At 43.4% G+C, this 27,596-nt stretch overlaps 1 protein-coding gene across 2 annotated transcripts; it reads right to left on the minus strand.

The window, feature by feature from the left end:
- Nucleotides 1-469: 469 nt before the first annotated feature.
- Nucleotides 470-22,804, minus strand: ESD (esterase D). Of its 2 annotated transcripts, none has more exons than XM_045013614.1 (10): nucleotides 22,688-22,804; nucleotides 16,162-16,201; nucleotides 14,739-14,814; nucleotides 13,189-13,277; nucleotides 10,281-10,379; nucleotides 6,168-6,292; nucleotides 5,360-5,479; nucleotides 2,940-3,038; nucleotides 1,677-1,844; nucleotides 470-710 (listed from the first exon to the last, which is right to left on the minus strand). In XM_045013614.1, exons 1-10 carry the CDS (start codon nucleotides 22,778-22,780, stop codon nucleotides 630-632), a joined length of 990 nt encoding a protein of 329 aa, XP_044869549.1. In that variant the 5' UTR covers nucleotides 22,781-22,804; the 3' UTR covers nucleotides 470-629. The 2 variants fall into 2 exon arrangements, with proteins under 2 accessions (XP_044869549.1, XP_044869559.1); XM_045013624.1 differs by lacking the exon at nucleotides 22,688-22,804 and adding an exon at nucleotides 22,252-22,477.
- Between the last annotated feature and the right edge of the window lie 4,792 nt (nucleotides 22,805-27,596).

Below are 27,596 nucleotides of genomic sequence, written 5' to 3' on the forward strand. Positions count from 1 at the left end.
TTCAGCTAGCTGCCTTCAGAGTGTCTGTCGCAGAAGCCCCTTCCCTTCACACTCCCAGTTACAGGTTAAAGGTTAGCAAGAGGGAATGGTTGATCACAGTGCAGTGTAAGTTTGTCTGCATTTTTCATCAACAGCTGCAGATTTTGGCCTGGAAATACATTTCAATAGGCAGGAGAAAAACACTTGAGTGTAAATCCATTTAATTTGCTATTGTTTTCACCCATGTATTCAAAATTGTCCATTTATTCTGTTCAGTGCTGAATGAGTGACAAATTGGAAGTTAGTGTGGTACGAGTGCTCCTCTCACCCACATACCCTCCTGCTGCAGTCTGCACCATCTTGAGACCACAGACATTGTACGTCAATATGCTGTTTAAAAACAAAAACACTTAAATGATCATTTCTATTCTGAGCCATACCCTCAGGATGCTTTTCCCAATATGGTTAAACAAGTTTCAAAGCAGATAAACACATTCAAAATATTTATTTTGAAGTACACAGAGAGAATTACGGATGTTTTAGCAGTATTATCAGCATGACTCTGTTTTATAGGCACTAATTCAGCAAGTGATTTTTGTTAACATTTGTGTACATATTGACTTGTACTGGACAGAAGAGACTCTTACGCTTCAAGCATTGAGGTATTTTGCATGGTGTCTGATGTGATCATTAACAAACGTAGCGATGAAGAAGTAGCTGTGATCGTAGCCCTAGCAAAGAGAAAAACAGATTCAGCAATTCAAGGTACTTAATGATAAGGCGATGTGTCTGTATTTTCAAGCGTTGTTAATGACGGCTCATTCAATGTCTGTCTGCTCATTTTAAGAAGGCAGTAAGGAGGTTGTTTCAGATTTATGCATGGCCTGTCCTAGCCGTAGGAGGCTACATAAACTGTCTGTGCCCTAGGCTGTCCTACCCCGATGAAGATGGGCACACTCCATAAAGAAAGGGAGGGAAAGTAGTAAATACACCTGCTGTGCAGGCAGCAGCTATCTTGGAAAGACATGGCAGATAGGAGGGAGTCATTTCAAAAACCCTGAAGAATTTCAGGCTACTGCTACTCTGCGCCATAATGCTACAGGAAAGGGAAGGCTCTTTCTTTGCCCCCTGACTGATCCCGTCAGCCAAAACCAACCATGTACCACTTTGCTGATACACATCAGATATAAACACCACTACATTGTTTAAATGTATAGAGATGATAAATCAGATAAGCACACGCTTTCTTTATGATGGGTTACTGCAATATTATATTAAAAACAGAGCAAGATACTTATCTTCAACAACAAAATGCATGTATTTTCTTCCTCATGAGCATGTTCCCGATGGATTGGATGGCACTCTAAATACTCTATAATGTTTAAGCTAAAAATCGGCTCCCCTTGTAGTTGTCAAAGTAATTAATTAAGTCAGTGGGATCTAGTGGATACACCACTGCACTGAGTCAAGAGAGCTGCTCTCTGTTCTCACCCCTGCCATTGACCTGCTGTGTGACCTTGGTCAAATCACTTTACCTTTGTGTACTCTTTGCCTGTCTTGTCTATGTCAGGACTGGGCCTGTCTTTGGCTAGCTGCTTCACCTTTTAGGCACACAGAGTCAACCCAGTAATTATGGGATGGATGCATCAGACACCCCCACCCTGCTTCCCCCAAAAAAGGTACTTTTTGGTACTTGCCTGTTGCAATCTAAAGACTACAGGGATTTTCCGCTCTGTGCAGGCTGCAATAAAGTTGTCAGGCAGTAACTGCCCTGCTGAAAGGAACTGGTCATCTTTGCCTTGATCGATTAAGATGTCGAGATGGGAATCTGGATAAGACTTCACAAGATGGGTAGCATCATATGCCTGTAGAAATAAAATTAAACCAATTAAAAGTGTAACAACATTTTTGAGAATTTTCTTCGCCTAGTAACTATACTACCCAATTGGGTTAGAATTATTGTTTAGGATAGGATAGGGACATGGAATGCAACAAACTGGGGTCTAAGACAATGTTTACACTAAAAGGCTGTCCAAACTCTGGAGTAAGCTCAAAGTTAGGGCTCTCAGGCCAAAACCTTAAATCTATCTCACTGACTCGAATCCTGTTCTATCAGTGTCAATGCCCACAGTATTTAATCACGATTAAAGAACTGAATGTTTTGCCAGCCTGCTCCTACAGAACTCAGACTTACCAATCTCTGACCAACACGTTTTTCCTCTTTTGCCTGCCACTATAAGAAGCAATTCCTTTGTGCACAGAGAATACAGGAATATACACTTTGGGTACGTTGACTCTGCAATTGAACGTAGCTCAGGCATACTGTGCCAGCTTAGTCTAAATGTACAGGAAACAACAGCAGTGGTGATGTGGTGGCATGGCCTTTAGCATAGGCAAGCAGTCAGCGTATAAGCCCTCCAGGTAGTCTAGCTACATATTCTGGTTGCTGGCCTGTCCTGAAGCCCATGCCACCACATCTACACTGCTATTGTTACCTGTGCTAGCTCAATTAAAGCTAGCCTACCCATGTTATGATCACACTTCACTTGTAGTGTAGACGTATCTTAAGGGGAGCCTTCAAAGCATTTCATCACCCAAAAAATGGGGATCAGATTTTCATCTGTTCAATGTTTCCAGGAAGCAGATGAAGAGCCAGAGCTTGCTCATATTTCTACTTATCTCACAATTTAAAATCTTCAAAAGTGAGGAGAGAATTTACTGTCCCTATGTGGTAAGAACAGCCTCCTGTTCAAGTATGTTTTTTTGTAGAGTGCCAGCCAGCAATATGATGGTGATCAGTATCCACACAAGTACTGTACGGTCGGAGTCAATGTTTGGTGATGGGATAACATGGTGTTATTCAAACAGAAGTCACCACTTCATGTTTTGCTTCCCTACTACATAGTGCAGTCACAATCACTTTTACAGTTAATTAAATGACTGGACTCTCCAACACATACCTCCCATTTAGTTAGATCTGATCCCAGATATCCACCAAAGGCTTTCTTCCCCCAGGGACACTGAACTGGGTTGCAGATAGGAGCAAATGCTGATACAGACTGTTTAGAAACACAAACATATGGATTAAGAAAAGTCATTTTGATAAGCAAGATGTGAGTGGAAAGCGTGTTCAAAAGCTGTTCTGCCTAGTTATAATTGTAGCACGTTGGGGAGCAAGTGCTCTATTCTCACCTTTACACAGCAGTCAATCTCAGTCTTGTGACAATTAGAATTAAAAAAAAAAGTATAAAGGAACAAACCCACAAATAAGTGCTCAAAGAGACCACAAAAGGGACAAGGTACAATTAGTTCACCTCCACACACAAAAGACACTAACGGCTCTCATCTAACAATAAAGAGCTAAATGATTTGCTAACCAAAAATGCAAGGGGTTACTTTAGATTTTGAAAGCCGTAAAATGGGGGCATTAATTGAAGATGACATGGAAGACAGAACAGCTTAAAAATGTTATGAATTGTAATGTCCCTGTATTGGGAATTAACTCAGTACAAACTTTCAGCCATTTTATAACAATCTTATGAACATAAGAATATAAGAACTCCCATACCAGCTCAGACAATGGCCAATGCCAGATGTTTGACAGGGAATGAACAGAACAGATAATCATCAAGTGATGCATTCCCAGCTTCTAGCAAACAGAGGCTTGGGACATTTCAGAGCATGGTTTTGCATCCCTGCCCATCCTGGCTTATAGCCACTGATGGACCTATCCATCCACCCATGAATTTATCTAGTTCTTTTTTGAACCTTACAGTTCTAAGGCTTTAAATTCCTCTGAAATTCCTCCTTAATCAGCTGTTGCAAAGAAATCTTTTTTCACAAGATCATACTCTTTGTGAAATTTAATTTTTGTTGACAAAAGATAGAAATAATTTAGTAGTATGAAAGATTAAAGTTATTTTTCTGAGCAGAGATTCCACATCTTCCTTAAATTGGCCCTTTGCCATGCTTTCAAAATTTTTGCTTAAGGCAGACTTTCTGGATCAGGGATGTGACATAACGATTCTCTTCCTCATTATTTGAATTTTTTTAAATTAAATGTAATTAAGGTTTTAATTATGTTTTATCCTTGTTTCAGTTAAGACTAAGAGGATGAACTGAGATGTATTATTTTGGTGATAGCTACAGTCAATCTGTTCAACTGTGAATTTTATACTAATTTATTCTCTTGATGTATGAACTAACCACTGTGACCTTCTTTGCTCACATGAATTATGGTCTCCTGCATGTGGTTCCGAATGTGGTCTTGTAGAGACAAGCTACTGAAGCTCTAACTGAGCAGACATGTCATGACTTTGCATAGCAACATGAAAAAGGTCACATGGGGAAAAAAAAAATCCTCTAAAGATGAATTTTTAAATTTCACATCTCGTACTTAGGCCTCCAGCATCTTTGTCATCACATAGTCCATTAGAAATAACAGAGATAATGCCGCCCTGAGGTACTCCTGATTCTCAGTCCAATACTACCATCGACCCACATACAATTATATGCATCACTGGGCACACTAAATCTTCAAAAAAAAATTTTTTTCAGAATCTATGGGACTTAAGATCAATGGTGACAAAAGTTATATGTGTGACAACTAAGATACGAGTGTTCAACACGGTGGTGATGACTGCCCTGTTATATAGAGCAGAAACAAGGCCATTAAAACAGCTGAGGACAGAAAACTAAGCAGTTTTCCATGTCAAAAGTAATAGACTATTCTTAACATCTATTGGGTTGATTTTGCCACAAATGAGGAGATACTTGGATGATTCTGGCAAGTTGAAGTCCTGCCCACATGAAAACAAAGTGACTGCAATGATGGGGTCCTGTCCAATGGGCAGAAAATGGTACATTTCTATAGAAGATTTACAGAGCTGAGGTAAAAGGAAAGAGAACATGAGATCGGCCACAAATGAGATTGGAAGATGTGATTTTTGAAGGAGTTAAGAAGCCCAAATCCTCCCATACTGACTCATCATGAAGGAAGAAGACCTGCAAGAGACTATTCAAGATGGAAGTCCATTCTAGGTGATGCCACAGCTACACTACAGCCACGTAAAGGTGCTGCTGCTTAACTACAATAGTCTGGATAGAATAGCAATAAGACTTTTTAATATTCTCCACTGGAGAGGATACTTAACTCAGTTTTTAACTTCTTGAATTCTGTAGTTGGTATTTCACCAATGCCAAATGCTAATGCATTTTACAGTAGCATGCAGTACTAGGCAGTGCTAGTACCAAGTACCTGTAGGCTATTGGTATTAAAATTAAAGTTATTTATAATCTTAAAGGTTGCAACAGAGTTTAACTTGAATTTGATTTTTAAATGTTTTTTCTCTAGAAGACTGTATAAAACTTAATATCTTACTTTGTATTTTCCAGGATTCTTCAAAGCAAGGATAAGAGCTCCATGACCCCCCATTGAGTGCCCAGAAATGGACATCCTTTCTGAGTCAGCTGGGAAATTGGCTTTTATTAATTTAGGCAGCTAAAAAAAATCAAGTGTGACAAAAAAAAAAAAAGGAAGACTTTAATATATTTAGACTTTGGGAGTCACGCAACTTAATGTGATCTACTACTGTGTTTTAATCCAGATAAAATAATTGTGAGATTAAATGTACAAGTTAGTTTTCAGACTGTAACCTCAACTGTTAAATTAACCACAAGAACAAAACAATCTCAACTACTGAATAACACTAAAGACAAAAGGACACATGTCAAACATCTGTAGACATTTCATGGTCTACAAGATGTTAATCAACTAGACATATTACAATACATTTATGTAAATGTACATGTATAACAAGATTGAGGTTTCATTATAACTTTGTTCTCATTTTAACTAAAATGAGCAGATGACAACTTGTTCTGGAGAGGCCTTTTGTATTTCATGTCCCTGTCAACATTAGTTTTTAATCTGGACCACTCATGCTGCAAATTAACAGACTTCTATGTATTGTTATTCATCATCTTAATAGATTTGCTCAAGCATTCTCTTTTGAAAATGACGACATCTGACTGCTAATGAAAATGGTCCAACTTTGATATGCATGATAAGCGGCCATGTCACTACAATAGTCCAATTAAGAGGAGATCAGTCCCTCTAGTCAAGGCAAAACAATGAGATTGAATTTAATACATTTAGCAACATTAATTTCATTGGGGAAAAAAGTCACCTCATCCTTTATGTACGAGTACATTCTATAGTTGGTTTTCCATGGTTCCTCAGTGGCGTCTACATAAAAACCAGCACCTGTGCCGAAATCCCAGCTCTCATCTTCTCCTTCAATATTGCAGCCACCTATCATGGAAAAGTGATTCTGTGTTTATTGTCCCATCTTTATCAGATGTTTAATGTTAGGGTATTCTTTTTCATGATATAAGCCACACCCTTCTAGATGGACCTGGATAAATTTAACCTCTGTGCCTCAGTTTCCCAATAAACCGTAGAATGAGGATGATGTTTAAGCAGTAATACAGTGTTTTGAGGGTTAATTCATTAATGTTTCAAAAATGCTTTGAGATTCACAGGTAGAAAGTGCAAAGTTTTCTTAATTTTCACTTTTCTTCATCCCTTCAATTCCAAAATTTGTCTCTGATGTACGATCAGATATTAATTTAACTGAATCTTACTACACTATGAATTTCTTATCAAATAAATCAGGGACATGTTAGAAACAGAAAATCCAGCCTATTCTACTGCCAATACAAGATACCCTATACTACCGTATGTATTTGATCGTTTTGTCCAGTCTAGTTTTGAATTATTCAAATTATATGTTCCACTTCTTCCCCTGGGAGTTTCCAGTCTAGTAAAATCTCCCCATCAGGAACATCTTCTGTATATTCATTCTGAATTCACCTTTTCTCTGTTTCATGTCAATAATAAATTAGAACCCCATATAAAACCTAAGTCATTCCTCTTTTGAATAATTGTAGACATCCTTCTTCACCAAGGCTATACTGTCGGTACTTAATTTTTATATTTTTCCCTTAAATTCAATCGACTCGGCCATCTCTTATCCCTCTTCAGTTTGCCCATGATTTGACAATAGAATCAAATGAAGTAAAAGTCTTAAATGAACCAAACAGTATGATAGAATCTTTATGGATAGTAATTCCATGCTCTAGAAATAAGAATATAGCAGTAGGGATACATTACCAACCACCTGACCTGGATGGTAATAGTGACTGTGAAGTGCTCAGGGAGATTAAAGAGGCTATTAAAATAAAACTCAATAATAATGCAGGATTTCAACTATCCCCATATTTACTGGGTGTATATATCACCTCAGGACGGGATGCAGAGATAAAGTTTCTTGACACCTTAAATGACTGTTTCTTGGACAAGCTAGTCCTGGAACAAGAGAAGAGGCAAATCTTGATTTAGTCCTAAGTGGAGCACAGGATCTGGTCCAAGAGGTGAATATAGCTGTACGACTTGGTAATAGTGACCATAATATAATTAAATTTAACTTCCCTGTGGCAGGGAAAACACCACAGCAGCCCAACACTCTAGCATTTAGTTTCAGAAAGGGGAACTACGCAAAATGAGGAGGCACAGCGCCAAAAGGGAAATCCCTGCAAGCTATACAGAAACTTTTTAAATACACCATCATAGAGGCTCACCTTAAATGTATGCCCCAAAATAAAAAACATAATAAGAAAATTAAAAAAGAGCCACCATGGCTAAACAACAAAGTAAAAGAAGCAGTAAGAGGCAAAAAGGCATCCTTTAAAAAGTGGAAGTTAAATCTTAGGCCTGATCTACACTATGCACTTAGGCCTGATCTACACTTAGGCCTGATCTACACTAAACCGATTTTAGCAGCATTAAACCAATTTAACGCTGCACCCATCCACACAACGAGGCCCTTTATATCGATATAAAGGGCTCTTTAAACCGGTTTCTGTACTCCTCCCCGACGAGAGGAGTAGCGCTGAAATCGGTATTACCATGTCGGATTAGGGTTAGTGTGGCCGCAAATCAACGGTATTCCCACAGTGCACCATTGTGACTGCTCTGGACAGCAATCTGAACTCGGATGCATTGGCCAGGTAGACAGGAAAAGCCCCGCGAACTTTTGAATTTTATTTCCTGTTTGCCCAGCGTGGAGCTCTGATCAGCACAGGTGGCGATGCAGTCCCAAATCCAAAAAGAGCTCCAGCATGGACCGTACGGGAGATACTGGATCTGATCGCTGTATGGGGAGGCAAATCTGTTCTATCACATCTCCGTTACAGAAGACGAAATGACAAAGCACTTGAAAAAATCTCCAGAGGCCCCAGCAGGGACTCAGCACAGTGCTGCGTGACAAGCGTAACGGAAAGCCAAAGAATCAAATGGACACTCATGGAGGGAGGGAGGGGGTACTGAGGACTCGAGCTATCCCACAGTCCCCACAGTCTCTGAAAAGCATTTGCATTCTTGGCTGGGCTCCAAGTGCCTGAAGGGTCAAAAACATTTTCCCGGGTGTTTCAGGGTGTATGTCGTCAATTTACACCCTTCCCCCCCCCCTGAAAGAAAAGGGAAAAAAATCGTTTCTCGCCTTTTTTCAACGTCACCCTATGTCTACTACATGCTGCTGGTAGACAGGATGCTGGAGAGCTAAACAGCAGCATCCTTTCCCCGGTGGCAGACGGTACAGTACAGAAGGACTGGTATCCATTCTCGTCATCAGCCCGTGAGTGCTCCTGGCTGGCCTCAGATGAGGCTGGCCGGGGCCACCTAGGTAAAAATAGGAATGATTCCCGGTCATTCCCAGTAGATGGTACAGAACGGCTGGTAACTGTCCTCATCATAGCAACTGGGGGCTGAGCTTCATCAGTCCCCTCCCTTTCATGTGTAAAGAAAAGCTTCTGTACTGCCTGGACTATCATAGCAGCGGGATGCTGGGCTCCTCTCCCCCGCACCACTTAATGTCCTGCCTGGACTATCATAGCAGCTGGAGGCTGCCTTCCCCTCATTTTATCTCACTAACAAGTCACTGTCTCTTATTCCTGCATTCTTTATTATTTCATGACACAAATGGGGGGGGGGGGACACTGCCACGGTAGCCCAGGAAAGTTGGGGAAGGAGGGAAGCAACGGGTGGGGTTGTTGCAGGGGCACCCCCTGTGAATGGCATGCAGCTCATCATTTCTGCGGGGTCTGACACGGAGCAGCTGTGCTTTCTGGTTCTCTGATACACTGGATCTCCAGTACACTAGCCCCATATTCTAGGCAGGACTGATTCTATTTTTAGATACCATAAAGGAGGGATTGACTCGGGGAGTCATTCCCATTTTTGTCTTTGCGCCCCCAGCCGGCCTCAGCCAGGGGCACCCATGACAGCAGCAGACAGTACAGAACGACAGATAACCGTCATCTCATTGCCAATTTACAATGGCAGCAGACGGTACAGAACAACTGATAACCGTCTCTGCTATCATGCAAAAGCAAATGAATGCTGCTGTGTAGCGCTGCTGTATCGCCTCTGTCAGCGGCATCCAGTACACATACAGTGACAGTGACAAAAGGCAAAACAGGCTCCATGGTTGCCATGCTATGGCGTCTGCCAGGGCAATCCAGGGAAAAAGGGCGCAAAATGATTGTCTGCCATTGCTTTCCCAGAGGAAGGAGTGACTAATGACATTTACCCAGAACCACCCGCGACAATGATTTTTGCCCCATCAGGCACTGGGATCTCAACCCAGAATTCCAAGGGGGGGGGACTGCGGGAACTATGGGATAGCTACGGAATAGCTACCCACAGTGCAACGCTCCAGAAATCGACACTAGCCTCGGACCATGGACGCACACCGCCGAATTAATGTGCTTAGTGTGGCCGCGTGCACTCGACTTTATACAATCTGTTTTACAAAACCGGTTTATGTAAAATCAGAATAATCCTGTAGTGTAGACGTACCCTGAGTATCAGTGATATACACCAAGGTGACACGGAGTGTAAACCAGGGACTTTGGAGAACGAGAAAAAAAAATGGAGGGGAATGAGAGTTTTGCATTGCCCATGTGTCACCTGAACTGCCCCCTTATCTTAATTTTAGGGCATTTGTATTAAAATGGTTTTAATAGTGGAGTTCTAAAGTTACAATTCATTTAGTATATATTAAATAAATAATCCAGCAAATTGGTATAAACTATAGAACCTACAGATATGGAACATTCCAAATTCAGATACAATTACACCAATACATTTAGTAGTAACATGAATCATTCTATTCTTTGGGGATAAACAGCAGATAACATTTATATGCTGAAGGCTCATCATGAAACCTGAAGACACTTACGTGGGCTGGTATCTGGTGCAACTACAATGAGGCCATGTTCAGCTGCAGCTTGATGAAAACCAGATTTGGTAATAAAGTTCTGTTCTGTGCAAGTTAATCCTAGAGATAAAAATACGACTGGTTATATACTACTCACAGCATTCCAGCTTCCAACATATACTAGAGAAGTTTAAAAATAAATGGGATTCATGCCTTAAGAATGAATGTAATTGCTAACAGTCCATAGAAACAGACTCACATTTTCACATTTCCACAGAAAAAAAGATTTGATCATACTAACTTTTTCATTTCCCACTTCTATCAACCACCATTCCTTTTAAAAGTCTTTGGGATTCTGTCCATGATTAGGTATTGACCATAATTAGGTCACTGAATGTTTCATCCAGAGAGCCACACAAGTGCTTGTTCATTTACTATAAGCAGAGTTCTCAAATACTGCATACGATATCATTTGAGAGGATATTAAGTGACAAAGTCCTATATTTCATTAGTTAGCAATTATAATAAGCATGGTGTATCCCTATACCTCACGATCCATAGCAATCTGTGCTTATGACAGAGCAGGGTTTGAGACTGAAGTCGAATTACAAGTCTATGATAACTTAGACCAGTATTTTAAGGATTCTTCACAGTACCACGTAGGAAGAGTTACAGATTGTAGTTTTAACCTTCACCTGTGGTGAGTTTTAGATAGTTTCAACTAACTGGCTTATTAGCAAAGGCGGCTTGCTTGTAATTAGTTATTTCACTGTAAGTGCTGTATAAGAGCTGTGGTACCTCCTCAGACAATTTCTTCTAACCTACAAACAGCTCCAATATTAGATGTTAACATTCTTATGCAATCTGTCATCATTATACACACACAACACTCAATTATAATGGAAGTCAACTACAGGTTAGGGCTTAGAATCACACCTCTACTGGCCTATTCTACCCTTGTACTTCCACTAGCTTTAATGTAATTGTAACTGCCTCTAAGTTTAGTGACTTATGCTTGAACACTGAATTGAGACATTGACTAATTTTGCCAACCACCAATAATATAAATTTGCTATTTTTTGATAGTTCATACAAAATATTAACATTTAAAGAAGGTAATTGTGGAAAAATATCAGAAGTAACACAAGTAAGCTTTACCATAGCTACATATATTAGACTACTGGTAAAATTACAATAGGCTGCAAAACATTGCTTTCAACAACTACTGCTTAAATTGGTAGAGCATATATTAGGACAAGGTTTTCAGTTTGGTTTTGTTTTTTAACTAAATTGTTCTACATCTTATATGTACACAATGTACCTCTGGCAAAATCCATATTTCAAACTTGGTCTGATTTGTTAATACAATCAAACTGATAGTCCCTGTTGAAATTTGTTTTAGAAATGTAATGTCATTCTTCCACTGTTACACCACGCATTAAGATTAACATTTTACAGTATATCCAGTCCCTGAGTTCTAAATAGCACCATATCCTAAAGCATGGATACAGGATGAAACGATTTTCATATAGCAAATTTACTTAAATAGGACAGGACAGTTTTCCTCATTGTGGATTCCACCCTACTTGTTTAGTTCTGATCATTTTTTCTTCCAGAAACAGGTCCAGAGAGGAAAATACCTATTGAGTGTGCAAACACCAGCTTATCACAAGCTCTTTAGGCACTGCTTTTTATTAGTTACACAGAATATCCTAAATCTATTTGAAGATTTAGTCAATGTGAACTAAAGGCCCACCAACAATATATAGGTTCTAGATTTTTTTGCATGTGCAGGGCCAGATCCTTCAAGTTTCTTTGCACTGCTCCAGCAGCACAGAAAAAAAAAAAAGCCATACATCTGGCAGCCTGCACCCCCCAAAGCTGGCTGATTCATATGCGAGCACAATACCACATTGCAGGGGAGTGTTTAAACCCAAACAAACCAGGAGTCCGGTTTTCGACCGGAATGCCCAGTTGAAAAGGGACCCTGGCAGCTCCGGCCACTGACCAGGACATTAGAAGTGTGGTCAGCGGTGCAATGGGGCTAAGGCAGGCTCCCTGCCTGCCCTGACTCTGCACAGCTCCCAGAAGCCACCAGCATTTCCCTGTGGCCCCTAGGTGCAGGGGTGATCAGGGAAACTCTGCACGCTGTCCCGACTCCCAGAGCCGGCTCCACAGCTCCCATTGGCCGGGAACCACGGCCAATGAGAGCTGCGGGGGCAATGCCTGAAGGCATGGGAAGCGCGCACCACACAGAACTGCCTGGCCGTGCCTCCACCCAGGGGCCAGATATGCCGGCTGCTTCTGGGAGCAGCACGGAGCCAGGGCACTTGCCTTAGCCTTGCTGCACCGGCGACTGGGAGCTGCCTGAGGTAAGTGCCACCCAGCCAGAGCCCACACCACCTCCTCCACCCCAACCCGCTGCCCCAGGTCAGAACCCCCTCCCCCACCTTAACTCCCTCCAAGAGCCCAAACCCAGCACTCCCAGCCCTGAGCCCTATCCCGGAGGCCGAACCGCACTCCCTCCCAGAGTCTGCACCCTTCACCCTTCCCTACACTCCAAACCCCCTCAGCCCCAGCCTGGAGCCCCCTCCTGTACCCCAAACCCCTCATCCCCGGCACCACCCCAAAGCCCACGCCCCCAGCTGGAGCCCAAACCCCCTCCCACACTCCAACCTCCTGCTCCAGCCCAGTGAAAGTGAGTGAGGGAAGGGGACTGGAGTGAGTGGGGGGCGGTCAAAGAAGGGCCAGGGCAGGGGGCACGGCCTTGGGGATGGGGCAGGGCAAGGGTTTTCGGTTTTGTGCAATTAGAAAGTTGGAAACTCTACTTTAATGGAATCAATGTATCTCCTTTTTTACATACTGTACATTTTGGGTCTTAAATTAACCTAATAGTATCTTTTAAAATACCGAAGTTCACATTACTCACCTGAGAGCCAGTACAGCACAGGACACTTTCCAATTTCTGCTTTTGGTGGCAAATAGATTCCAAACCTCATTTTGCATTTTAATTCTATACTGTAGCAACAAAATACATTTGATTAACAGTATCTAACAGACAAGCCCAGGACAATCATTTAAAAAAAAAAAACAAAAAAAACCCCACCCATTATCTAGAGCAGGGATCGGCAACCTTTGACACGCAGTTCGCCAGGGTAAGCGGTCTGGCGGGCCGGGCTGGTTTCTTTACCTGCCACGTCCGCAGGTTCACCATTCCAGGCCAATGGGGGTGGCGGGAAGCAGCGGCCAGAACATCCCTCATCCCGCGCAGGTAAACCCTAGCGGGCCACGGGCCAAAGGTTGCCAATCCCTGATCTAGAGTTTATCTATGCATTTCTAGAATACTAATCAGACTATCTAAACGTAGCCATTATTGATCAATGGATAATAGTATTTTAAGAGTGCAAGTGAAATAAGTATGAAGTGAATAACAATATAAAATAAGCCACAACATTAGCCCATTGAGTAACACTGACTGCATTTCTACTATGTTTTAAATACATTTTAAAAAGAAAGAAAAATAAACCAAATCCTTACAGTCTGGCTGGTAGGGAATATTTTTAAAATTAGCATTGGAATTCAAGATCTAACAATGTACAGCCTAACTCTTGTCTGTTAAATTGGAGAGAGATTTTAAGAACATATACAGATAGCTCACATAATTTACAGTGCAATACATATAGAAGCAAAAGTCAAGTTGTTTCAGTCTCCCAGACTGATACACTAATCAATTGCCCAATTTTTATTCAGTGTTAAAACTGCCAATAGAAAGCAAGTTTTCTTCAGAAGCTACTTTCTTTAGATGCAAGATCTTCCAGCAGCAGTATTATATAAAGGAATATATATCTAATTCAAAAGATGGACAAGCACCTAATTAATATTGTAATATGTTTGAATTATACTCTATTTCATGCCACAAGCAAACAGGCTGAAAAGACTTACGTAAGCAACTGGAGTTTGACCTTTATCTAAAAGAGTCTCTCCCCTTCACAGCAAAGAACTGCTGAATTCATGAGTAATGGGTGTCTTTTAGAGACCAGAAATGAAAACTACATACTCTCATATAGTTGTATAGGTAATTCCCCCTCAAAGATTGTTTCTACTTCTATTTTAGTTTGTTTGATGCATCTGGTCATGTGAATAAAACACTTACTGCTTCATTCACACGGAGTTAATATATATTCATATCTCCATATTGCAAATATAGCAGCCCAAGGTGATGAGACCAATTCTCAGGACATAGTAAATTTACTATTAATGTTTTCCCTCTGCAGAACTTAGTAATAAGTGTTTAAAAATGTAGAATAAAGCAACTAGTAAGCTGAAGACAATACAAAAATGAAGCTTCTAAAACTAATATTAGTATCAGAGAAATGCATATTTTGTCTTTTTCTTTTGACTATGGAAATATTGGAAGTAATATGATAACGCCATTGCTCTCCATATGCTAAAATTTTAGGTTGCCTTTGTAATGTTTACCTGTCATGTTCAAACACCTTCTGGAAACCCTCAAAGCATTTGTTGCTGGAAATCTGTTTCAGTGCCATAATCTCAGCTGTTAAAACAAAACAAAATAAAACACCATCAATTTGTATCTCCGGCCAATAGTTTTTTTTAAAAACAAAAACAAAAAACAACTTTGAATGGCCACTTTTTTCAGGTTTCAGAGTGGTAGCCATGTTAGTCTGTATCAGCAAAAAGAACGAGGAGTACTTGTGGCACCTCAGAGACTAACAAATGTATTTGGGCATAAGCTTTTATGGGCTAAAACCCACTTCATCGGATGCATCCAGTGGAAAATACAGTAGGAAGAGATAGATACACAGAGAACATGAGAAAATGGATGTTGCCATACCAACTATAACAAGAGTAATCAATTAAGGTGGGCTATTATCAGCAGGAGAAAAAAAAAACTTTTGTAGTGATAATCAGGATGGCCATTTTTTTCAGGTGACTACTGAACAGCTGACTTCTACAAAGAAAGTACCTTCCAGTTACACAAATTCTTTCCATGTTTCAGAAACAAAATTTCAGTTGCCTTATATGAACATTTCAGGTTTAATAACTGGTCTATAATAGGGTACCAAACTTTTTTTTTTTTTTTTGGTGGTAACTTTTAATAGAGGAGAGAACAGTAATGGTGTGAAGGGAATGGGATCAAGTTACCAAGACGCCTCCTCCTATGTTCTTTAGTGGTACACAGGTTTAAACATCTTTTTGTCATATGAAATCAATCCACGTCTGGCAATCTATAGTCTTTTATTCTCCAGCTTCTACTCCTTCATTACACATTTAAAATGAATTTACATTTAAATCCACCATTTTGGGACCATTGTGTTATTCTGCCTTTGCAAAAACTACTTTCCAAGCCTGGCAAGGAACAGAACAGTACAGAAGAGAAATTATCCTATCCTTTGCCTTCATTTTGTTCATAAATTAACTCTAGAAGTATATGTTTTCTCACCATACTCTCTGTGCTTGGGAATTTTAACTTCTTAATAAGTACTTGCTACCCAAATACCTTCACTTTTGCTAGTAAATAGAACCTTTTAAACTATCGACATCTGCATCTTGAAGAAACTCGTGCTAACACTTATATCTTTACATTAAGACAGTAAGAGCATGACTATACATTTGGACCATAATTCAATTACTACAATTTTACTGTTACTGGTGTAACTTCCCTGGACTATCATGGTATTACACAAGCATAAAACTGGAGTAACCCAGCAGTGAACTAGACTCTTAGCATCTTTGAAAGGCAAGGTCTTTAGAAGGCTCCAAATCTTTTTACGTTTATTCTCAAAACCACTAATTTCTTTTGCTACTCCTAGGCTGTCAACGTCAACATTAGTTTGTATTTTAGGGCTTCACTGTACAATATCAGAGGATTCCATCTTACCAGGTTGACTTCTCTTGATCTTTAAACAAAAATAAGGAACCTGAAAAATATAAAAACATACTTTTGCAATCTTCAAACCTATTAAAATATTTCTGCTGAAACCCACCCAGAACACTTGCAATATTCAACACACCTGCAGTGAACAGGGAGACGACCTAGAAGAACTAAGAGATTCACCCTCTACATTCTAAGACTCCAAAACAACATTTCTCTAATAAAGGATCCCACTGCTACTAAACTGATGTCATCCTAAGAAGCCCAATGCATTTGTAGCTTCTTCCAATGTCACACTGTGGCCTTCATGCATTTCCTCTGCCTCTTTTACCTTTCTCTCTTCCTGCCAACTTTTTCTACACAAAAATATCCTTAATATTTTTTTATTATCCTCTTTAAAACTTTTTTGAGCAGACTAAACAGTTCGATCACATGCATTTCTGCCTGAGACTCTACACCAGCTTTATATGGTTTAATCAAATGTTGTGCAGTGATTGGAAGGCATTAGATGAGCAGTGCTGTACAACATAACCACATGGTTTTGGTTTATACCAGTTAAAACTTAACTGGTAGCTCAGGTTGAACTGAGGGCCTCTTATAAAGCCCTAAGAATACATAGCTTCATCATGCTCATTTTACCCTACTCTTTAAAAGAAACCCTCATTGACTGGTACACAGCATCTTAAATACCCATGGTACTATCAAATAATAAGTCAGTGTCAAAAAGTTAACAGGGTCCCACATCTAAGGGTTTACAATCTAAAGGTACAAGCAAAGAATGCCAGACAAAACCAAACAGAAAATGCAGCATGGCCATTTTATGTTAAACACTTAACTGAACAGTTGGGTTTTCAGTAGCTTCTTGAAGATGTTTTTTCCACTAATTCCTTGGCATATAGTGAGAGACTGTTCCAGGCACTCACTGAGGAATAGCTGAGCCAGGAACAAGCAGAGACAAATGATGTATTGAGGTAGGAGACTGGGCAGAACACAAGGGAATATGTGAGCAGAGGACAGAGACTGAGAGGGGACAGAATTATGAGAACTAACTTTCCATTCCAGTACTTCTACTGTACTTCATTCTCCACTTATCCTAAATAAGTCAAGATAGTAAGATTAGTAGATACACCATCAGTCCTCAGCTACCATGGGGAAATATCCTCTATAACAGTGGTTCCCAAAGTTTTTAGTAAGGTGACCCACCAACCGCATGTTCTCTTTTTTGGGGGGGAAGGGGAGAAAGGTAGGAGGAGGAGAAAAGGTGGAACGCTGCTCTGGAAGAGTGGGGAAGGGAAATGGGATTTTTTTATTCAGGATGCTACCATAGCCAAATATCATGCAACAGTAACAGTTCACTAGGGATGTGTTTAAACTGTCATTTGTTTTTTAAATGGGAGATAGCATTGTCTGTTTAAACACAGTATGATTAGCCAGGACATTTAGTTCTAATCCAAGTTCTGTCACTGGTTTGCTTGTGCTCTGTATTTCTTGTATTCATCTACTCTCTTGCCTTACAGGAAGACTGTAAATTTCTGAGGGAAAAGATTGTCTTTTTTATATGTTTGTAAAGCAACCAGCACAGTGGGGATGTAAAAAGAACAGGAGTACTTGTGGCACCTTAAGAGACTAACAAATTTATTTGAGCATAAGCTTTCGTGGGCTACAGCCCACTTCATCGGATACATAGAATGGAACATATAGTGAGGAGATAAATATACACATACAGAAAACATGAAAAGGTGAGAGTTTTCCTATCAACTCTAAGAAGCTAATTAATTAAGAGAAAAAATGTTTGTAGTGATAATCAAGAATAGCCCATTACAGACAGTTTGACAAGAGGTGTGAGAATACTTAACATGGGGAAATAGATTCAATGTGTGTAATGGCTCAGCCATTCCCATTCTCTATTCAAGCCTAGATTGATAGTCTAATTTGCATAGTCAAGTTCAGCAGTTTCTCATTGGAGTCTGTTTTTGAAGCTTTTCTGTTGCAAAATTGCCACGATTAGGTCTGTTACTGAGTGGCCAGAGAGGTTGAAGGTTCTCCTACTGGTTTTTGAATGTTATGATTCCTGATGTCAGATTTGTGTCTATTTATTCTTTTGCATAGAGATTGTCAGGTTTCGCCAATGTACATGGCAGAGGGGCATTGCTGGCACATGATGGCATATATCACATTGGTAGATGTGCAGGTGAACGAGCCCCTGATGGCATGGCTGATGTCATTACCGCTTCACAGGGTACTCTGGGCGTCTTCCAATAACAATCACTCACACTGGTGTACACACACACACACACCAAGGCCTCTTTTCTTCCGTTTTTTTTTAACCCTTTTTTAACCTTTTTATCTCTTTTTAAATTTTTTTTTTTTTTTTTTAACCTCGATGCATCTTTACCTGGTCCGGACCAATACCATGAGGCGGTATGACAACCCCTCTTGAGGCGGTAAAAAACCCTCAGCACCGGTGCATTCTAATGCATTTACCTATGCATTACCTTATGCATTTACCTTGGCCAACTCAGCAGTTCCCAGTACTGCTATAAACTAACCTTATTGGGGCCTCTCCCCAATACCACTTTGCATCTGATCCTGCTGCACAGTCAATAAGTTCAGATGGCGTGACCCCAACAGAGACAGACGTTCTCACGGAAAGTCCTCCTCCGATACCCCAATAGAGATTTCAAAAGGTCTCATACCTCTCATGTGGCGCCATGGGGTTCTAAGGGGAATGATCCGTAGTAGCCGTCTGTGGTTGCGTGGGCGTTGCCATCCCGGACGAGCCCCCAAATTGTTGGAGAAAAACTCAGTTCTCGCTTTTTGTTTGGGTGCAGCAAAATCAAATACTTTATTATTTCTCCAGTAATTACAATGGAGGGAGAGAGTGCCATAGGACACAGGGTCGCCCCAGTCCCGGACAGGTCTCTCAACTGGTAAACAATTACAGCAAGCTTTATACCTTTGTTACAGACAATTTCTAGCAATAATACAGACGGTAAAAAGCAACAAATACATTTTGTTTATACATAAGCTTTTCTGCTATCTTATTTATCTCACTCCTAAGAAAACCAAGCCTGCATATTTGGTTAGACTGTTGCAAGGTCGTAATAACTTTGTACACAGTTCTTGTCCTCTTGCCTCGCACTATCCTTGCTTCTACAAGTCTCACATCATTAGGGTTACAGTATGGCCTGACTCTTGCTAACTGACTAACATGCATTAAAATCCCCTTCAAATCCTTATTAATTCTTTCCCTGCTTCCACACTCCTATGATGATGCCACTTGAATAGATGTGGACAGAGTTGGCATAGGGCTTTGTTGCAATGGTAGGTTCCTGGGTTAGTGTTTTTGTTCAGTGGTGTGTGGTTGCTGGTGAGTATTTGCTTCAGTTTGGGGGGCTGTCTGTAAGCAAGGACAGGTCTGTCTCCCAAGATCTGTGAGAGTGAGAGATCATCTTTCAGGATAGGTTGTAGATCTTTCATGATGCACTGGAGAGGGGGCTGAAGGTGATGGCTAGTCTATGACTAGGGCCCCTAAGCACTACCACAATACAAATAATAAATATATCTACCGGCCATACGTTTACCATGCGATTTTTTTAAAAAGCTGCAGAAAGTTAAAGAGGACGATCCTACTGTTATGAAATATTAGCCTGATGTAGTTTTCTATCTTACTGTGAAACCCTATCATAACAGAAATGTGTCCACCCATCCCTGACTTGATAAGAAAGTAACATCACAAATTAATTTTGATGCCTATTACCTTCCTTTTCTGCTCATTCTGAAAGCATAAGTTTAAATTCTAACCAGGAAAACGCCAATAAAATGCAGCTGTCTTCTTTAGCAACTTTTAAAAACTATAAATATCAGGAGAAAATTATTACATTTAACTTAAGTGAGAGCTTCTAAATAAAGCCATATGGTATATTGTAAATTAAGAGAGACCTTCAGTTAAATATTCTTTTATCAGCAAAGAGACAATGGTTGTTTCTTATTGCCTTCGGGTTGTTAGATTTTTAATCCAATTTCAGTGTTAAATGTAAATGGTAGTATTTGTGTTTACCTGTTCTACTGACTGTACTTTTGTTCAAGCCCAAAATGTGATGAATTAAAAGGATATCATCCTGCACAAGAATCAATTTTTGTAACAGAACAATTCCACAGCTATACAAATCTTTACACTACATTATATTCATTTTATATATACAAAATTAGTATTTCCCTGTGGTCACATCTAATTCTTTTTTCTATAATGACATTAGAATTTGATTATATCAGTGCCGATTCACGTAACAAAAATCAAGCCACTGTTTAAAGGTCAAATTTTTCAAATCCAGGCCTAAAACTAAGCTCCTAAATTCATACTCCGACACCCAGCTTTGAAAGCTTTGGTCAAAAAGAACTATATGCAGTAGACCAAATTCATTTTTGTTGTATCTTCAGTGAAGTTAATGTGTTTTCAATATGTTGAAAAAGGAAACTAAAAGGAAAGGAAATATAACAGATTAGGTTGTTGCAGAAGCAGGATCACCAATGGAATGCAATGAGGCAAATGCAATTTTAGTCTGGTAGGCAATTCTTCCTGATCCTCTATGAGCTCTATATATCTACAGAGTAATCTCACTGCATAAAAGTTATTTAAAAGTGAAGCAAAACAAAGCAAAAAATATATTGTAGGAAACAATTCAACAGCTGCAGGGGAATTTACCAGTTAGTATAATACTGGTTTGTCTACACCTAACTTCCGATAGTTTTAATAGTATGCCCTGTTGTTGTAGCCATGTAGGTCCCAGAATATTAGAGAGAAAAGGTGGGTGAGGTAACATATTTTATTGGACCAACTGCAGTTGGTGAGAAACACAAGCTTTCAAGCTATGCAGGTCAGACCTGAAGAAGAGCATATTGCTCAAAAGATTGTCTCTCTCACCAACAGAAGTTGATCCAATAAAATATATTACCTCACCTACCTTCTCTAAGTTTTAACAGTGGGAGATATAACTATTTTTGGATGGTATTTGATTCTGAAATGGGGGGAGGGCCCTGAAGTGTTTTCAGATGACAGAGATGGACCTTGACAAATGTTAAATCAGAGACATTATAGGGTACAATTAAAGAAGGCACAAAAACTAGAGGGGAAGGAAACAAAGCTTAGATTGTGGACAAACCATAAGGAGTATAGGAGAAGAAAGCGCTGGAGTGATGGAGAATTTTAAAGGGATAAAAACTTGATACATGAGGGAAACCAGTGTAAAGATTCAAATGGGGGGGGGGGGAAGAGGGGCATTGTCACTGCTGAAGGAGAATAAGGTAGACTTGGCAACTGGAAGGCAAGATGGAAAGGAAGGCAAGCCAGAAAACTTCAGTGGTGCAGATAAGAAACTGCCAGGGCCTACAGTAACATTACTTGCTGTCAGATAAGAGGAAAAGATGAATTTTCAAAGTGTTGAAGCAAAGAAGCTCAAAGTGCATGGGTGATCATTCCCTATACTTTGAGGGATTGCTTTTTTCTCTACCATGAGAACTATTGCACAGAAGATTTCCTTGACACTCTGTTAATTTCCTTTACCATCAGACTGGAACTTTTTGTAAATACAGGAGTCAGGCACGGTGATTCCAAGGAGTTCCCCATTTACCTTTCCCTTATTGTTAATTTACATGTTTTATCACATCTCTTTTCTCAAATAAACTAGCCAATCTTCAAAGTTTCTCTTCACATGGGATATTCCATGCCCTTGATCAAGGCTTCTCTGTATGTCCTCTAGTTCTGCAGTAGCCTTATGAGATGGTGTGGTCTGTACTGTGTACAGTATTGGTCACCCTATGGGTTGATACATGGGCATTATCATATTCTTTGCATTATTCTTCATTCCTCTCCATCACATCAGAACATCTTGTTTGCTATTCTGATTGCAGATGTCCATTGAGAAGGGGTATATATGGCGCTGTCTACAATGATGCCCAGGTCCTCTCTGAGGAGGTCCTTGTGGGAACAGGGAGACTTGCATCAAGTCACTGCCTCGCTCCCCCACCCAGCACAGAGTAATAGGCTGGTATCTCATTACAACACCCTCCCCCCCTTTACTAATTTGCAAGCTTTACCTGCGCAATTTGATTGCTTTCTACAGGACTCGTGCAACCGAGAACACAGGGCCCCGCTGCCCGGACCAAGCTGGGTGACTATGAACAAGCGTCAACGCGGGGGTCCGTGGCACCCGTTTGGCTGAAGCGATGCGAGGCTGGACGAAGCTCAGCCCGTGCGGAGAGCCCGGCTCCGTCTCACGTTACAGGCGGCCCAGGCAGGCGCCCCAGGGTTAGGAGGAGCCGCGCTGTCCGCCGGGCCCGCAGCGAGTCCCGCCACCCCACCGCCCCGGCTGCGCTCAGCGCGGCGGGGCCTGGCCCTGGCTGTGCCCGCCTCTGCCGCCTTCCCGCAGCCCCAGGGGCAGGGCCCGCTCCGGGCACCGGCAGGGCGAGCGCGGCCCTGCACCCCACCCGCGCGGGAGCAGGGAGCGGCGTGACGGCCCGCGCCGCCGCTTACCTCGGGCGGAGGCCGGGGGCTCGGAGGCGCTGGCGGGCGGCGGAGCCGGAGCAGCCGAAAGCGCGGGGGGCAGAGGAGGGCGGCTCTTAACATGGCGCCGCCCCGACTGCCTCCCACAGCGCCGCCCCGGGGCCACCGCCGGGGACCTGCTTCCTCCGCCTCAGTGTCCCCTCAAGGGCTGCCCTCCCCCCACTGCCAACACCCCCCTTCCAGGCCTGCCTTCCCCCACCCCAGTGTCCACATCCCAGAGACCCTCTCCCCACTGCCTATGCCAGGGCTGCCTGCTCCCCACAATGTCACTGCCCTGTCGTCGTCCCCCCACCCCACTATCTCCTCCAGAGCGCCAGGGGTGCCTCCCCCCCATACCCAAACAGTGTCACCGCCCCCTCCACACACTCCCTGTCACCGCCCCCTCCAGGGTCCCCCTGCTCCCCACATCTACATAGTGTCCAGGGGTGGCAGGTTTGTAGAATTTTTGGTGGTACCAGAACCTGCCCCCGCCCAAACTCTGACCCCCACCTGCTCACGGCTCTGGGAGGGAGTTTGGGTAGGAGAGGAGGTCTGGGGTGCAGGCCCTAGGCTGGGGCAGGGGATTGGGGTGCAAGGTGCAGGCTCTGGGAGGGAGTTTGGGGATGGGAGGGATCCAGAGGGATGGGGTGAAGGCTGTGGGGTGTGGCTGCAGATGAGGAGTTTGGGGTGTGGGAGGGGCTTAGGGCAAGAGTTGGGGTGTAGGAAGTGAGGGCTCTGGGGCTGGGAATGAGGGGTTTGGGGTGTGGGAGGGGCTCAGGGCGAGAGTAGGAGTGTGGGGGGGTGAGAGCTCTATCTGGGGCCGGGGGCTTTGGGGTCAGGGCCAGCTCCAGGGTTTTTGCCACCGCACTCTGCAAAAAAAACCCAACGATCGTGATCTGCAGCTCTACCGCTGCCGCTTCAGTCTTCGGCGACAATTCGGCGGTGGGTCCTTCACTCCGAGAGGGAGTGAGGGACCCACAGCCGAATTGCCACCGAAGACCCAGGCGTGCTGCCCCTCACTGTTGGCTGCCCCAAGCAGCTGCTTGCTGGGCTGGTGCATGGAACCAGCCCTGTTTGGGGTGTTAGAGAAGCTCAGGGCTGGGGCAGAGTGTTGGAGTGCAGGAGGATGAGGGCTCTGGCTGGGACTGGGGATAAGGGGTTTGAGGTGTGGGAGGGGCTAGTGCAGGGGGATGAGGGCTCAGGGCTCGGGCAGTGGGTTACGGTGCGGGAGCATGAAAGCTCTGGCTGGGGCGGGGGCGGCTCCAGGCACCAGCGCTTCAAGCGCGTGCCTGGGGCGGCAAGCCACGGGGGGCGCTCTGCCAGTCACCGCGAGGGCGGCAGGCAGGTTGCCTTCGGCGGCTTGCCTGCAGAGGGTCCGTTGGTCCCACGGCTTCGGTGGACTGCGGGAGGTCCGCCAAAGCCGCAGGACCAGCGGACCCTCCGTGCTTGGGGTGGCAAAATGTCTAGAGCCGCCCCTGGGCTGGGGGTACGGGCTCTGGGGTGGGGCAAGGCTGGGGATGAGTTTGAGGTGAAGGCAAGCTGCAGGACGGGACAGAGAGAAGGACTTTCCGCAGCCCTTTCCCTGCCGGCAGCGAGCTCTGGGGGAGCAGACCCCCCCTTTCCTGCCCACCCCCCCCCCAGTAGCACACTCATCTCCATCACTGTCACTGCATGTGCTGCTAGGGCCCCTCTCAGGTCTAGAAATATCCCTCGCCTCCCCCATGGTGGGTGACGTGGAGTACTGCTTGCGCCTCCTCCCCTGCTCTTGCCCCTGACTGTAGCCTCACGGGGGGTGAAGGATGGGGCTGCCTCCTTGCCCAGCATGGGCAGGAGCGGTGACTGTGGGCGGGGGGGCGGGGGCGGCCCTTGTGCTGGTGGAGGGTCCTGCCGGAAAAGGGAAGGGTCTGAGTGGAAGGGCAGGCTCAGAGTCAGTCTGCCTGGCAGTCGCAATGGGGGGCCCTAGGACCCTGCGGCAGCAGTTGCTGCAGGGCAGCATGGAGCTGCACGGAAGAGACAGGGACAGGCAAGAGGGGGCTGGAAAGGGGCAGCAGGTGGGGCTGGGGGGAGATACTCAGCCCCAAATATTGGTGGAGCTGGGCCACTGGGCTCTGAATATTGCTGGTGCCTGGGCACCAAGTAGGAATATACAGGGGTGGATCCAAGCACCAGCGCAGTAAGCGCGTGCCTGGGGCAGCAAGCTGGGGGCAGGGGGCGGCGTGCTGGTCGCCATGAGGGCGGCAGTAAGGCAGCCTTCAGCAGCGTTTCTGTGGGAGGTTCTCCAGTCCCGCGGCTTCAGCTGCAATTCAGCGGCAGGTACACCGAAGGCGCAGGACTGTAGATCACCCGCAGAACTGCTGCCGAATCCGCGAGACTGGTAGATCACCCGCAGAAATGCCGCCGAAGGCTGCGTGACTGCTGTACTTGGGGCTGCAAAAAAACATAGAGCCACCTCTGGGAATATAACTTGCCTCCTATGATAGTGTCACCACCCCCTCTGGGGCTTGCATCATGAGAAGGACCACCCAAATACCCCCAGGAGGTAAGGGAGGCAGTGTGAGAAGTGATAACTTGTCAATATCACTTTTCACAGAAGACTTTGCAGCCCATTGCCACCCTTACTTCTGCGCTGCTGCTGCCACTCCAGGGCTGACAGACGGAGCCTTGACACCTCCAGATGATAGATTGTGGGAGAAGGAGATCCTGAGCCCAGGCTTCCTCCCAGTGAGGGATGGGTGGGGGGAGGAGAGCCCGGGCCCGGGTGGTGGAACTCCAGCTGTCCCTTTTATTCCCACCGCTCATGTGCACATCTTTTGTGCACAAGCCCCAGCACTGACAGCCAGAACTCTGCAAAAAAAGAGAAAAAAGCATGCAGTTCTCGCCTTCCTTGAAACATTCCCGCTTCTCCCTTGGGAGGCCCACCCCATAGTTTGAGAAGCGCTGATTTAGATGGAAAATAGGGACCAAAGGCTGTTAACATAACCCAGTACTGTCCACATTAAACAGTGTTAAGCAAGGTTCGGGATTTGGACAGAGATCTCAGTCTGCTTAGTACCATGACAAACATCATTAAACATCCTTTTATTAAAGATAAAGAAAAGAAGGAAAAACACTGAAAACATTTGAAATGTAAAGTATTAAATAAGGTTTTCATTTTAACAACATTCCTTATTCCTTTTCCCTTTATTGGGGAGAGTTTTTAGAAGGAAAATCCCCTAGTGTGATGGTGACTTAAATGGTGTCAAAGATGGTAATAACTGTCCTTTTGGATTAAAGAGAAGTTAGTTGAGATGAGCTGTTATTGTTAAAGTCCATTCCTATTTCATCTTAGATGGTGTTTGGGATTCAACTGGAGCTGGTGGGGTGGTGATGTCATCTGGATCCTTCTCTCTGGCCTGGTCTGAGGACATTTCTCAGGATCAGCATGACAAAGGCCTGGGGTCCCAGGAAGTGATGGGTGTGGAACCCAGGGTCGTGAAGTTCTCTAGTAGCTTCTGACTGGTCTTGCACAAGATTTCCTTAAGGACTCCAAAAAGGAGTGATAGTTGGAATAGCCATTCCCCTCATTAGTTTGCCCATCAATTAGGTCTAGATTCTGATACACCAAATTTGGTTTACTGATTTCCAGACACACAAAGTCCTTGAGTTATATCACTAGGCCCCTTTCTTGGGGCTAATTCAGTGGTTTTTTTGTCTGGTTTTCTTGCGTCTGTTTATAACATTATTAAAAATAACTTGACCTACTTTTCATGGTTAATTCCCAAGCAGGCAAAAAGTTATAGGCCCAATTGTCACTCCTAAAGGCACATTAGACACATTTGAAGTATCGTTTATTATAGAATTTTCAAAAGAAGGTAAAAGTAAATTTTTTGTTTCTGTGATGGGGTGGACTAGACCCAGAGGCCCCCTGCTGGAGGCCTCAGGGTCCTGCCACGCCCATCCCAGGAAAGGAGAAGTAATGAGGTCCTCCTAGCAGGCTAGAGTGACTGCAGGGGAAGCAGCCAATGAGAGGGGCTGCAGGGAACAGCCAATCAGGTCCCAGCAGGATCATATGAAAGGAGCTATAAGGCTGGACAGAGTGAGTTGCATCTGGTAGTGAGGATTGGAAGGAACAAGAGGTGCTCCTGGTTGGCTGTAAGAGCTAAAGCAGGTAGTTACTAGTGGGGAGCAAGGACTGAGCTGGCTGATGGGACTCAACTAAGGTGGGCTGTAGGGAAGTGGCCCATGGAAACATAAAGCAGCAATTAATAAAGGGGTGCAGCATGAGGCTGCTATACTTAATGGGTCCCTGGGTTGGGATCCAGAGAGGTGGGTGGGACCAGGTTCCCCCCGCCCCCACCAGCCACTGGGGGGAAGTGGGTAGGCCCTAAGGAAGGCAATTAGAAGTGTGGCACCCCAGAGAAGGAGGCTGCACTGGAACTGACTCATCAGGGAGCTGTGATCAGTGAACTGAGTCCAAAAGGGGTGGAAGGCAGGGGTCAGTAAGGACTCAAGTAGAGGCAAAGAGTCCCTAGGAAAGAAGCATGCAAGTAGCATGACTTTGCAAGATTAAGATAAAACCAAACCCTGCAGAGCCAAACCAGCTGAGAATTAAAGAGTTGCAGATTCTATTCTATTTTATGCATTATCAAAAGAATTGTTTATTAAGTACTAGTTGGTGAAATCTGTGCAAATCCATTGGAGATAATGGGCTTTCACAGATGTCAGTCAGTCTAACTTGGCTTGCAAAATCTTTATAACAGTGATGGTGTCTAAGATGGAATCAACGAGTTTTTATTCTTATAGTTCAGGCTGAGTTTGCAGGGCTGACAGAAAAAAATATTGTAAACTGAGCAGATTTGAAAGATATTAAACATGGAACCCCACAATAGCATTTTAAAAATTCACTTTACAGAGTACAACT

This window comes from Mauremys mutica, chromosome 1 (genome assembly GCF_020497125.1).
Source record: "Mauremys mutica isolate MM-2020 ecotype Southern chromosome 1, ASM2049712v1, whole genome shotgun sequence".
Classification (NCBI taxonomy): Eukaryota; Metazoa; Chordata; order Testudines; family Geoemydidae; genus Mauremys; species Mauremys mutica.

Coding starts and splice junctions, on each gene's coding strand:
- ESD (XM_045013614.1), bottom strand. CDS start 22,780: ATGTTAAGAGCCGCCCTCCTCTGCCCCCCGCGCTTTCGGCTGCTCCGG. Junction 3,039..5,359: donor AGAATCCTGGAAAATACAAA/GTAAGATATTAA, acceptor GTTTCTAAACAG/TCTGTATCAGCATTTGCTCC. Junction 711..1,676: donor TAGTCTTTAGATTGCAACAG/GCAAGTACCAAA, acceptor TCTCTTTGCTAG/GGCTACGATCACAGCTACTT.